Below are 12,752 nucleotides of genomic sequence, written 5' to 3'. Positions count from 1 at the left end.
CGTCCTGGGCAGCGCTAAGCCCCAGATTCAGCAGTGTTGCCCTTGCAAAACAGATAGCGGAGATAGCGAAAGGGGAGGGACATCCAGCGCATCTCAGGCTTTATTGCAGCACTGTATATCCGGTGGACCAGACTACTTAGACGCAGACTCAGATGAGGAGTCCGTTGTACACCAAAATCGGCAAATAGCAGTTGTTATGTTGTTCGTTAGCTTGTTAGTTTGTAACTGGCAGTAGCTGACAGCTACAATGAGAGTGCGTTTTCGCTCTGTGTACTGACTATTCCAGGCAATTAATTAGGTTGACTGGTTTAAACTGCCTTTTCTATTTAAAGTACAAAATCAACAGCACCACACAGCAAACTCATCTTTTCACCTGTGAATGAGGAAAAGGTTCGTACCTATTGTTCCTTATATGTCATACCTGGCTAATTGTACGTGTCAATTTCTCTTTATGTGTTTATTAACCAGCCGAGTAAGAGCTCAGCTTCCTTCTGCGGTACAAAGTGTAAACAAGATTTGAATGGGTAACTAGAGAATGGTGTGCTTAAGGTGGGACTTAATGTTCAACTGGCAAGTTACAACTGCACAGCAAAGACTAAACACAAGTGAAAGCTAAAGTTGTTGTTCTAGTGATGTACAGCATTGTTTGAGGGATACAGTATGTTATTCCTGAGCATAAACTGAAACTTTAAAATGTCTTTTACTCTAATGTGTATCTGCAGCTGAACATCAAAATGAATAGGCTTTAAACTGATAATGTATTGCATAAATGCTCTGGCTAACAGAATATACTCACATCCTTATGATTTTGGCCAAGCCTGTCTTTACACCATGATGTCATGAGTTGATCATTTTAGTGTATTTACTTTGTTCCTGCCTGTCTGTTCAATGTGAATGGCACCGTGGGAGTTTAAGTGGATCAGGTGATAATATAACTGTAAGCCAAAAAAACAGACTCCCGCTCCCACAGACTTTATGTCATAATTACAGCTTCTTATTGTTTGACAACAATAAGAAGCTGTTGAACAGAGTAGGAGTTGCATTTCTTCAGTGGGAAGGGGTAAGTGAAACGTCTTGCACCTCGTACATAAACATACGTAACTAATGTTGCACGGACACCGTTGAGACGACAAAGACATTCATGCTGACTCTAACATGACTGGACTCTCGAGGCTACACCCACCCACTGAGAGTCAAACAGGAAAGGAGAAACAGATGTCCTCTGACCTGCAGGAGTGTTTCTTTGGGTGTGGCCAGCAGATTGACAGCAGCAGAAAGCTTCTGGAAGAACTCGCTGGCCAGATCGCCCAGACCGATGCTCTGGATCCAGTCCATCAGCAGGTCCAGGTTGGCCCGGATCTGAACACCCCGGGACCACTGGTAGAACCCAGCAACAGATCCTGAAACAAATTAGTCAAAAATTACAGAACGATATTGAGATATTGACAAAGATAGTTTTTTACATTCAGTAGCAGTACAGGCATGTAATAAAATAAGAATAGAAAAAGAAATAGCAATAGTAGTATTAATGCTATTAGCCTGGCTACAGAAATGCTTAAATGCTCTTAATTTTGAATGCTCTCAATCTTAATGGTTCATAGAGATTTAAAACAAACTCTGGGTGTAACAATTAAATAATGCCTTTTGTAATTAAACTGTGAAAGAATATAGGCAAGAAATGTAGGTAATATTTCTGGCTCCATATGCATTTCTCTATTTTTTGTGATATTGTTTCGGCCCTCAGGCCTTCTATAAAATCTAAAATTGGTTGTTGATTTCCAAGAAGGTTGCTTCACTTTTTTCTTACTTTCATATCTACTTCCAGTGATCAGCACTGTATCTATAGTCCACTGACATGCTATCAGCCATGCAAGGTTAACACTAATTGTTAACACTAGCATTCCATCATCACAATCACAATGACAATGCTGATGTTTAGCAGCTATATTTTCCCTGTTCACCATCTTAGTTTGGCGTGTTATCATGCTAGCATTTGCAAATCAGCACTAAACAGAAAGATGTTTTGCAGGTATTTGGTCATAGGCCAATGTCTATCAAACAATTAGACGTGGGGTCCTTTATCACCAAAGGTATTACAGATCCTCATGAGAGGAACCTGATTCTCAATCAATCCAATACTTGTCAAAACAATTCACTTAAAACTACAAATGTGAACCTAGTGGTACTAGAGAAAAAAAATCACCAAAGTCAGTATGATGTCATATAGGCAACATGAATGTCCATACAAAATGACATAATCCATCCATCTTAATGCCAGAAAGTGAGCCGTAGTCTCACCTCTCTCCATGAGGGCGTTGAACAGCGATGCGTTGATGAAGAAGAACAGGTAGGCACAGAGTTGTAGCGAGATGTCTGGGTGGACCTGGAAGGCTGTGAGAAGCTTCAGTGCTTCCTTCAGCACCTCCAGGATGCTGGCGAGTCCATCAGGCACTCGCAGCTGACCGCCCTCTGAGAACGGGTTGCCATCCAGCAGACCAGGCAAGGTTGAATACATACTCTAGGGAGAAGGAGTTATCATCTCTGCTTTAGACAATCTTGATGTTGCACTGCACGCTGTAGAAAGTGCTGGATAAACACTGCTAATGCACCATGGGAGTCAAGCAATGGTAAGGCTGATGAGTATCATTGAAGCACATAAACTACTTAACTTTCCTTTTCTCCTTCACGTAATTGCTAATTATATGAAGTACAGTGCAATAACATTAGCAGGAAAGTAATCTTTTTCTGTCTTTTCTTGTTTAGTACAGAACATAATGACTCAGAGAGAGAAAGGCATTCACAGAGGGGTCAGGAAACTTTGCAGGAAAGCGTGTTTATCAACACAAAAGGCCAGCTGAAGAAAATCAAAACGGTATCACAGTTGCACTGCAATTTGAGTCATTTTACATACCAAAACTGCCAAACTAAAATGAGGATGGTGGCAACTAGTCAATATGTAGTTTACATCCATGTCATAAAAGCGGTATTAAGGGTATTTTGGGCGAAACTTTACCAAAGCGTCACCAATTCAGTATCCAGCCAAATGTCTCCCTTTCTGTTCCTGAGTTAGGTCGTTGACTAATGGCCAGAACAGTGAAGTCACAGAAAAGTGAACCTTTGACCTTTTCGGATAAAAAATGTCATCATTTTATCGTATTAGATATTTGTATTAAATGTTGGCATAGTTAGTATGGGACTTCGGCTTTGACTTTGGCCTTCGGCCATGGCTGTTGCCGGCACAGAAACATAAAAAAGAACTCAAAGTATTATGATATCACATCCTGGTACCTTCAAAACGTGTTTGGCCTCCAATTACACGTGAATCTAAAAAAAGGTCAAGTTTGTAGTTTCACTTAAATATATAAAAACAGGAAGAGCAAAAAGGTTCTGCAAACACTGCAGAATTGTCTTGCAAGCTGTTCTATTTTGTTAACGCCACCTCATTGTCAGGTCTCACACAGATCCGGCTTAACGCTACATCTTGTCGCTACAGTTCTGCCATTGGCATGACACACACACCTGCATGCCGGGTCAGCAGCAAATCTAACTATGCAGCAAATCTGCAGGTACTTATTGGTTATCATGGAAACCGACAGAAAAGAGACAGAAGATGGTTAAGGAAAAATTACATTGTTAAGTGTTAAGAAACGTCTGGATGAGCACTTTCTTGTGATGTATATAACAGCTGCATGAATACCCTTTGAAAAAAGTTAAATTCTTGTTATATTTCTAATAAGACTTAGCCAGAAGAAAAAGAAGAAGTGATGAAGTGATGTCTGTAAATTATGGCCGTTGAGTCATATTTCACAGGAAATCAACAGAAAAACTGTTTTCAGCGCCTCCCTTCTTTCCCCCAGTTGGGTTTTTCCTCTGATGACAGTTGGTCTTCCTCTGCAGGAAACAGATCCTCTTTTTCTCTCCACCAGAAACATAGTTACCATCTAACACATACACGAATAATACATTGTCTATTTAAGATGCGTGGTACTGCTGTAAACAAAGCTGCAACCTCAAAATTTGACAATTAAAGGCAACGGCAAACTGAAAACTTCTTTTAAAATGTAGAACATAAATTGTAGAGCAAAAGGTCTTTTTTTTCAGTACAGGCGGTTGAAATATGTCTCAGAATTCAACACAATAAACAGCCTGTTCCTGCTTCCTTCCCTTCCTTCCTCAAACAGTCACTGTGCAGGGTGGTGGTGTTTCTACAGCCTGATGATATCAACTGTGTTCTGTATAAACCAGACAGCTTTTAATAAGCATCTTTAACATGGGACACATGAATCTAGTCTGGGAGTGTCCAGTGGGGCTGTAAAACAGGAGAGTTGACTGCTGACAAATCAAATCCAGACACAGACTATGATGCATAGTTTAAAGTGTGTGTCCGGATTTAAGTTTTTAAGGCAATACATTGTTGTAAACTTATTTGTGTATCCTTTGCTGTACTCCAGGGCTCTAGCTTAGGCCCTATCTGTCAAATGCTAGATGCTGAATGAGGACAAGAAAAAGGTCTTTCCCATATTTCAGTCTTCAAATATTTCTACAAAGGCCAAAAGTATAGGATATAATTTCTGTCTTTGGCAGCAGCTTTTTCAACTATAAATAAGATTTTTTGGAGACCTGAAGACTGTCTCACGTGCTTTTATTCCCTAGCTGGCCTACAGCTGGTTCAAAATGCAGCAGTGAGACTCCTCATTGGTACCAAGAAGATAGACCACATCACCCCGGTACTGGTCTCTCTTCACTGATTGCCAGTGACATATAGAATTTATTCTTTTGTTTTTAAAGTTTTGCATAGTTTGGCACAAGCCTACATCTCTAATCTCGGTCCAATTTCTACGTCCAGATTACTCAGATCATTTACTCTTCACTATTCCAAGACCCCAGTCAAAATACAAAGGTGTTTGAGCTTTCCTTTGTTTGTTGCTTCCAGTGTATCTTCACACTCAGATCCCCCCCCCCCGTCCATCAGTAATTTTAAATCCAACAAACACTGAACTGAAAGAAATACAAACTAATCTGGCGGGCAGAGGGATTTTGTGCAGCTGCAGTGCTGGGCAAAGACGCCTAGGTGAGGGCAAAAATGTGATTAGGACAAACAGGAGCTGATTGGCTGGGAACAAAGACCGACTAGCGAGACAGGTGTGTAGATGGGCATGGGTGGGAAAGGCAAAAAAAAAACAGAAAACCCAAAATATTGAGACCGATACTCGGTTGACACATACATGTTTTTTTTTAAAAACAGGGACATTCCCTCCTTTCCAAACGGAGAGTTCGCCTCCGAAAACAATTATTTATAAAAACTCTTATACACTTTTGCAGGGTTAACTGAGCTTGTTAACAAACAAAGTTTGTTTTTTTTAAAACAAACTTGTCTGTTACAATTACCTCTTTATTTATGTTTGAATTACATGTCTCTGTAAAGCTCTTTTGTCTTTTTGTTTTTGAGTGTGCTCTAATAATAAATTTGACATGACTTAACTTTAAACAATTCCTCAATGCAACTGCAAGACTAAAAGAAAAGGCCGATGTTCATACAATACAGCGGTTCTCACCAAATCAGACATTCTGGTTTGGTGAGACCCAGTGAAACCAGTGTAACCTTGGGAGACAAGATTGTCTTTTGTTTGTATTCCAGTCAGGGGAAAAGACACTCTGCAGGCTTTTCCTGACTGAGAGTGCCAGACAGCGTTGGTGTTTCCATTCTGTTATTGTGTTTTCTTTCTGGAATATACTCAATAAAAACTGAATATGGTGTTTACACAGTCCAATTTCCTGTTTCACATGTGACCGACCATCAAGATTTTACAGGTCAAAAGGATGTAAAACATGCTGGTGTCACTATGAGTGTGTGTATGTGCCGTGTGTTAAAGGCGTAGTATATCAATGGGTGGCAGCCAACCTTTGTTAGATAGTAGACGGACTGCTGGAAGGTGAACATGATGACTTCCTCCAGGACTGTCATGGCTTCCTCACAGGCTGTGCGAGTAGAGGACATCTCAGAGTCCAACAGACCTGATAACACACACATACATTTTTAAAATGAAAAAAAATAATAATGATCAACAAGCAATAACAAACAAATTATTGTTTAGTTCAAAGGCCACGCGGTGTACACCTTCGTCCTCCTGGCCCTGGCTCCAGGGCAGCAGCTGAGGGACGTCATGCTGGATGAAGTGCAGCAGTTCGATGGAGTTGGCCATCCACAGCACCAGAGGCTGCAGACCTGGGATCAGCTCCTCCATGCTGGGCAACTGAACATGCTCGTGCTGCCCGTCACTGGAGCTCCTGAGATAAAAGCACAGAGATTAGTCTAACCATTGTGTTGTCTTCCCGCCGATCAACTTTTTGTTTTTTGTGTTTCAAAATTTAAATGTAATTTTATCACACTTTTTCCCAATGTTTTTCAAGCTTTCCAGACTTGTTTTTGTCTCTTCTCAATGTTTTTGTCACTTTGCCCAATATTTTTGTCACTTTTTCCGATGTCATTGTCGACTTTTTGTAAACTTTTTAACATTTAGTTTTTTCTCCAAATGCTATGAATTGGAATAAAACCCCCAAATGCAATTAAGTAGTCAACTGATCATGTATTTATCTTGTGAAGAGCATTGTATGGAACCATCCATGTTATTTGTTTTGACAATTTGGTTGACAAAAACCCAAATTTTGGATGTAGATACTTTTTGAAAATATGTCAAACTTTGACACGAAGACAACAAGAGGGATTAAGCACCTGATATAAAAACGTCCGAGCTTGACTGTAAACTGCAAACATATAGAAAAATCCTGAACATCTTTACCCACTTGATCCGATTCAGTGAGTCTAACTTGAATGACAGAAATGGAAAAACACCACAAAAGTGGACTCTGCTTATCCTCGAGTTAATCTGGTTTGAACTTCCTTTAAAATGTCTGAAAATCAGCAAAAAGTGGATATTCAGTTAATCAGAGTTACAGCAACTTTTCCTTCCACCTTACTGTATCAAGCCATTGTTAATGCTTTTCCTACAATAACAAGTCAAAAGGTCTGCAGAGAAAAAGGACTACTCTTCTGTTAGCTGGAATGATTTAGTGATTAATTACTTAATCAACTGAAAGTTAATCAACAACAATTTGGATGATCCGCCAATTGTCTCTACCAGCATCTGAATGGGAGGATTTGACGCTTCTTTTTTTCTATATAATTGTAAATTGAACCCTGTGTTGTGCAAGGTTTTGGATGGGCATTTATTCCTGAATGTAATGAAAAATAATGGATCAATAACAATCGTTTAAAGGTTAATTGATAGTTAAAATAGTATTAGTTGCAATTGTAAGACATCTTACACTTCCTTCTAAAGGTACAGTCACATTACACTTCTCTCCCTTGAATAGTCGCTGTGATCAATCTTAGGCAAAGTGACAAACAGCAACAAAATCCGCAACATGAAATCCACACTCAAGCAGGCCCCGTGAAATATGAAAGCTACAGTTTATTGGAAAATAGCATTGGGGACACTGAATTTGATATTGATTTGCCAGACCCCAGATGAGACAAGAAGCTAACGTTAGTAAACACTGCGGCCCCTCTGCCCCCCGCTGCAGGAGACACTGAACAGTTGGTAGCTAACATAACATAGCAGATAAGCCCGTTGACAGCGACGTTATTGTTCATTTTTTGGCACAATCTTTCTGATCATAGTTGTCATAGGGACTAATGTTTACAAGTGGGATGTTAATTTTTTTACATTTGAAAAATATTTTAGAGGAAACACTGTTATACTTTGATAACTCTGCTCACCCGCTGAGACAGACGAAGTGTAATCTAGTGACACTGCTATGTAAGGAAGTAGGCTCTGTGCTCATGAGAAAAACTCTCAGCTGCTTCTACTTAGAGAAGAGACTGTGGGAAATTCTCTCTTTGCACAACCTGCATTTAAAAAAACCTCATTGTTTTCTGGAGGAGCAAATAGTTGTAAAATCAGACTTTAACTCCTCTTTTATCCAGACAGTAAAACTTGAGGTGTCGTATATCATCACAGGCAGCAGCTGCTGCCCCTCTCTCTGTGGCAGCTCATTGTCATGTATTTCTGGGGCATTCTGAAAATACTTTGTATACTCACATTTCTGTTTGGATGGCTGCAAGTTCCTTTGTCTTCTCCTAAGAGGGGAACCACATGAAGAAAATATCCATTTCAGCACGTCTAACCAGCAAACATTAAATATGACCCTGATGGCATGTTTGATTACTTTACATTCTTCTTCACACTTATGGGAATAAAGTGCTGAATAAACACTTTGTTTATCCATTTGAGATTCTCCGGCACAAAAGGTCAATTATCTGAAGTGGGAGTTTCATCCTTACCCACATAACGAGCTGGATCTGGCTGGCTATCCGGAGCAGAAGCTGCCTGAAGTGTGTCAGCTCAAACGTGGCGGCTGAGTGCTGAATGCAGAGGCTCAGCAGGAAAGCAGGCGTCAGTTTTGGTTCACTTCCACTGGGGTCCAACATGTCCAAAATCTCCTGCAGGACCCTCTCTTCTTGCTCTAGCTCATATATTACCACGGCCTCTGTGCCCTCCAGGTCCCTCCAAAGAGGGGGTAAAGGCTTTCTCTTGAGCTTTTTGACGGTAACAGAGGAGCCACATGATAAACAAGAGGATGATGTCTTTGTATCCGCGTTCGGGCAGAGTGTGGTCATCCAGGGAGGGGATCCCGATGTGCTGGTAGGATCCTTAAACATGAACAGGTAGTGTTTTCCCAAGCCCACCAAGTCCCCTGGGTTCAGTTCCACCTCCTCTTTAAGGAGGAAACCATTTCTGGTCACAGGAGCACCGTGAAGGGGCTTTAGCATTGTCAAGGTCTTCCTGTGCTCCCCTGTGGAGGAGTCCAGGCGTCTGACACAGCAGTGTTGAGGCAACACATCTGGAGCAAAAAGAAGGATGTCCACCTTTAATCTTTCCTCGTCTTCTCCGTTACAGTGCTCCCTGCAGCAGCCAAAGATAGTGGTGGTCCCACTCATTAGGTAGATGACAAAATCCTGCAAAAAAAAGTGTTCTGATTTACTTCTCACAGCACTTTTTTACTATCAATGAATCTGCCATTTATAATCCATTCGTTGTCTGGTTTTATAAGATTGGTGCACATCACATATCCTATGTTTCTTCTTTAAATGTTTTGTTTTTGTCCGATCAACAGTCCAAAACCTAAAGATATTCAGTTTACTATCACATGAGACAAAGTAACAAAGCAAATCCTTACCACTGAAAAGCCGGGACTACTGCAGGTTGGCACTCTTTGGAAAATGTACTTAATAATTAATCATTTGGTCTATAAAATATTAGAGAATACATGTAATTAAATGTCCTAGAAACTTGTCAAAAAGCTTGTTTTTTCCAACCAACATAAAGCTGAAAATCTTTGCCCGAACGGTTCAATCTAAATTTTGTTCATCTTAGAGGGGCTCAGGCCGACTTGGGCTTTACGGTGAATGGGTGGTCAGGTGATGCATTTCACTTAGCGCAAAAATGCATGTTGAGAAGGTGAAACGGAGGCTGGACTCTGGCGATTATGTTTTGGTTGCACCGGCATAGAAAGCAAAAATGTATAAATGACTCACTCTTCATAAAAAGCAAAAAAGCTGTGTGTGCGCGCATATTAATCATTTTGTGCTGTAAACGGGTTCGGGCTTTTAAAAAGCTGTCAATCAAAATGTACTTGTCGGGCTCGGGACGAATTCTGTCGGGCTTAACTTTTAAGGCCCAATTACAGCTCTAAACCAACAGTCGAAAAGCCTGCAATATTTATTTTGGTCTAATATAAGACAAAAAATGATTAGAATTAGAATTAAAAAAAAATAGATTCTCACAATAAAGGAGCTAAAACCATCAGATGTTGCTTGAAGTTGACAAACGACTGATCGAGTCATCAAAATAGTTGCTGATTTATTTTCGGTTCAAGCACCAGCTCTTTATTTTTTCTAATACTCTAGATTGGAAACCCTTTTCCCAGTGCCAGTCAACGTGTTGATAGGATTGATGTTCTTGTTTAACATTTTGGAAATGAGCCAGCAGTGTGCCTGTTAACAGCGGCATGATCAGCTTGCTGGCAGCGGAAGGTGAGACAGGAAAAGAAGGGCTTATGAGTGAGACGTCGGTGATGTCCGTGACGTCGTGGTCACAACAAAAAGCCTGTTAGTCGTGAGTATCTTCTGGGCTGGTTACAGTCTGAGAGGCCTGTGGCAAGCAATGTGGAGGTAGTCCTGTCACATCGTGTGTAATCTTCTACATACAAAAGGTTTGAGAAGTTTCATAGTTTGAGAACAGATATTAATTTCTACTTAAGGAAAAGTCTAGTTTATACACTTAGTGTCCCTTTTATTAGAATAAGAATCAGCTTCATTGGCCAGGTTTGCATAAACAAACAAGGAATTTGACTCTGGATAATCTTTGCTCTCAAATCCGGTTCTATCAGACCATTGTTTTTATAACTTTCGAATTCTTACTACCTGACTATACTAAATTAGATAACTGTTTCTACACTAGATGCAAATCTGACAGTGCTATAGCTCAAATAAGGAAAATATTCCATAAGCATTCCAAGCATTTAACTCACTGTCATGCTTTAATATAACAGAGGACCTCCCAAATTGAGAATTTTGTAGATGGTGCTACGACCTGCCTACGGACAACTTTAGACTCTGTTGCACCTCTAAAAAAGAAGATGATGAAGAAACGAAAACTAGACCCTTGGTAAAACTCACAAACTCACAAATTAAAACAAATTAAAACTGGAAAAATCTTGTTTGGATTGGCAAGACAGTTTGAAAACCTATAGGAAGGTCCTCAGAAATGCCAGATCAGACTATTGCTCATCACTAATAGAAGAAAATAAGAACAACCCAAGGTTTCTTTTCAGCACTGTAGCCAGGCTGACAGATAGTCACAGCTCTATTGGGCAATCTATTCCTGTAGCTCTGAGTAGCGATGACTTCATGAGCTTCTTTAACGCTAAAATTAAAACAATTAGAGATAAAATTAGTCACGATCATCAACGGTTCAGCTTCAAACGCAGGACTACTAGAAAGAATGACAAGACCTGACATACTTGGACCGCTTTTCTCATATAGACCTTCAACAACTAATATTAAAGGTCTCCTCGGCTAAGCCATCTACCTGTCTCTTGGACAGGAATGTGGACACCAAAAAGTGATTGCCCCCTAAACCTAATAACTGGTTGGGCCACCCTTAGCAGCAACAACTGCAACCAAGCGTTTGCGATAACGTGCAATGAGGCTTTTACAGCGTCCTGGAGGAATTTTGGCCCACTCATCTTTGCAGAATTGTCCCAATTCAGTTACATAGAGGGTTTTCGAGCATGAAAGGCCTTTTTAAGGTCATACCACAACATCTCAATAGGATTCAGGTCGGGACTTTGGCTAGGCCACTCCAAAGTCTTCATTTTGTTTTTCTTCAGCCATTCGGTGGTGGACTTGCTGGTGTGTTTAGGATCATGGTCCTGCTGCAGAACCCAAGTTCGTTTCAGCTTGAGTACACAAACAGATGGTCGGACATTCTCCTTAAGGATCTCTTGGTAGACAGCAGAATTCATAGTTCCTTTTACCACGGCAAGTCTTGTGGTTCGCTGGATTCCCAAAGCTTTGGAAATGGCTTTATAACCCTTTCCAGACTGATGGATCTCAATTACTTTCTTTCTCAATTGTTCCTGAATTTCTTTGGGTCTCGGCATGATGTGTAGCTTTTAAGGATCTTCTGGTGGACCTTACTGTGTCAAGCAGCTCCTATTTAAGTGATGCCTTGATTGTGAACAGGTGTGGCAATAATCAGGCCTGGGTGTGGCTAGAGAAATTGAACTCAGGTGTGGACAACCACAGTTATAGTATGTTTTAACAAGGGGGGCAATCACTTTTTCACACAGGGCCATGATGGTTTGGATTTTTTTTCACCTTTAATAATAAACACCTTCATTTACAAATTGCATTTTGTGTTTACTTGTGTTGTCCTTGACTATTGTTTAAATTGGTTTGATGTTCCGAAACACTTAAGTGTGACAAACATGCAAAGGAACAGGAAATGAGGAAGGGGCAAACACTTTTTCACACCACTGTAGGTAGGGCAAAAAATCATAAACACCTCTCCAGTACAACATCTTCAACTAAAACCTCAATAATAAACATTTAATAGAATTAAATGTACATGTTTACATATATATGCAGTTGTACTGAATTGCATTAACTTTAAGACTTAAAGTGGTAATTAAGACTTTTAAAATGCTCTTATTGCTGTTGGTACCTACCGAGCATGACATGAAAAAAACTGTCACATTTTCTGCATACAAGTACTGCAATGTGTTTTTTTGTTCAGAGCGGCAATAATTCACCGATAAGTCGGTCGATGATAATTTATTTTTTGTTTGGATGCCATGCTTGTCTTTGTCCAGTATGAGAGTAAACTGATGATCTTTGAGTTTTGGACTGTTAAAACAATGTATCTGCTAGAGCTGGGGAACATTTGAATGCGTAGTTTTCAGTATTTTATGCTCTAATGGTGTTCAGTTAGTAGTGAAGACAGTTTTAATGACAAACTTTAAAAGCTCAAAGTGGCTATATAAAAGCTCTCAGTTCCTGTTATCTAGCCCCTGATATACCACAGACCCCACAAGTTCCTTTGCTTTGGGTTGACCTATTGTTGCAGAGTAATGTTAGTCCTGCTGCAGCTCTTCCTGCACAGTCAGCAGATCTCCGGGGGGGGGGG

The 12,752-nt window shown here is 40.3% G+C and overlaps 2 protein-coding genes across 6 annotated transcripts in view; one reads left to right on the top strand and one right to left on the bottom strand.

The window, feature by feature from the left end:
* Positions 1–12,752, bottom strand: part of si:ch73-281f12.4 (RA_Radil_like and Myo5p-like_CBD_Rasip1 domain-containing protein) — a 54,945-nt gene that overhangs the window by 33,685 nt on the left and 8,508 nt on the right. For all 5 annotated transcript variants that reach the window (XR_004659537.1, XR_004659536.1, XM_034893355.1 and 2 more), the window contains 6 exons: positions 8,345–9,019; positions 8,103–8,140; positions 6,119–6,288; positions 5,903–6,015; positions 2,299–2,518; positions 1,228–1,400 (listed from right to left, as the gene is read on the bottom strand). Coding sequence is in view for 3 of the 5 variants with exons in the window: in XM_034893355.1 (XP_034749246.1) it covers positions 1,228–1,400; positions 2,299–2,518; positions 5,903–6,015; positions 6,119–6,288; positions 8,103–8,140; positions 8,345–9,019 (1,389 nt within the window). In the remaining 2 variants the exon portion in view is untranslated. The remainder of the gene's footprint in view (positions 1–1,227; positions 1,401–2,298; positions 2,519–5,902; positions 6,016–6,118; positions 6,289–8,102; positions 8,141–8,344; positions 9,020–12,752) is intronic.
* Positions 4,179–12,752, top strand: part of LOC117957548 (tripartite motif-containing protein 16-like) — a 21,527-nt gene continuing 12,953 nt past the window's right edge. Inside the window, exon 1 of the mRNA XM_034893358.1 lies at positions 4,179–4,186. The gene's annotated coding sequence lies outside the window, so the exon portion shown is untranslated. The remainder of the gene's footprint in view (positions 4,187–12,752) is intronic.

Source organism: Etheostoma cragini, chromosome 15, assembly GCF_013103735.1.
Source record: "Etheostoma cragini isolate CJK2018 chromosome 15, CSU_Ecrag_1.0, whole genome shotgun sequence".
NCBI lineage: Eukaryota > Metazoa > Chordata > Actinopteri > Perciformes > Percidae > Etheostoma > Etheostoma cragini.
Note: the sequence above shows the minus strand (reverse complement) of the source record. Positions and strands in the feature narration are given on the sequence as shown.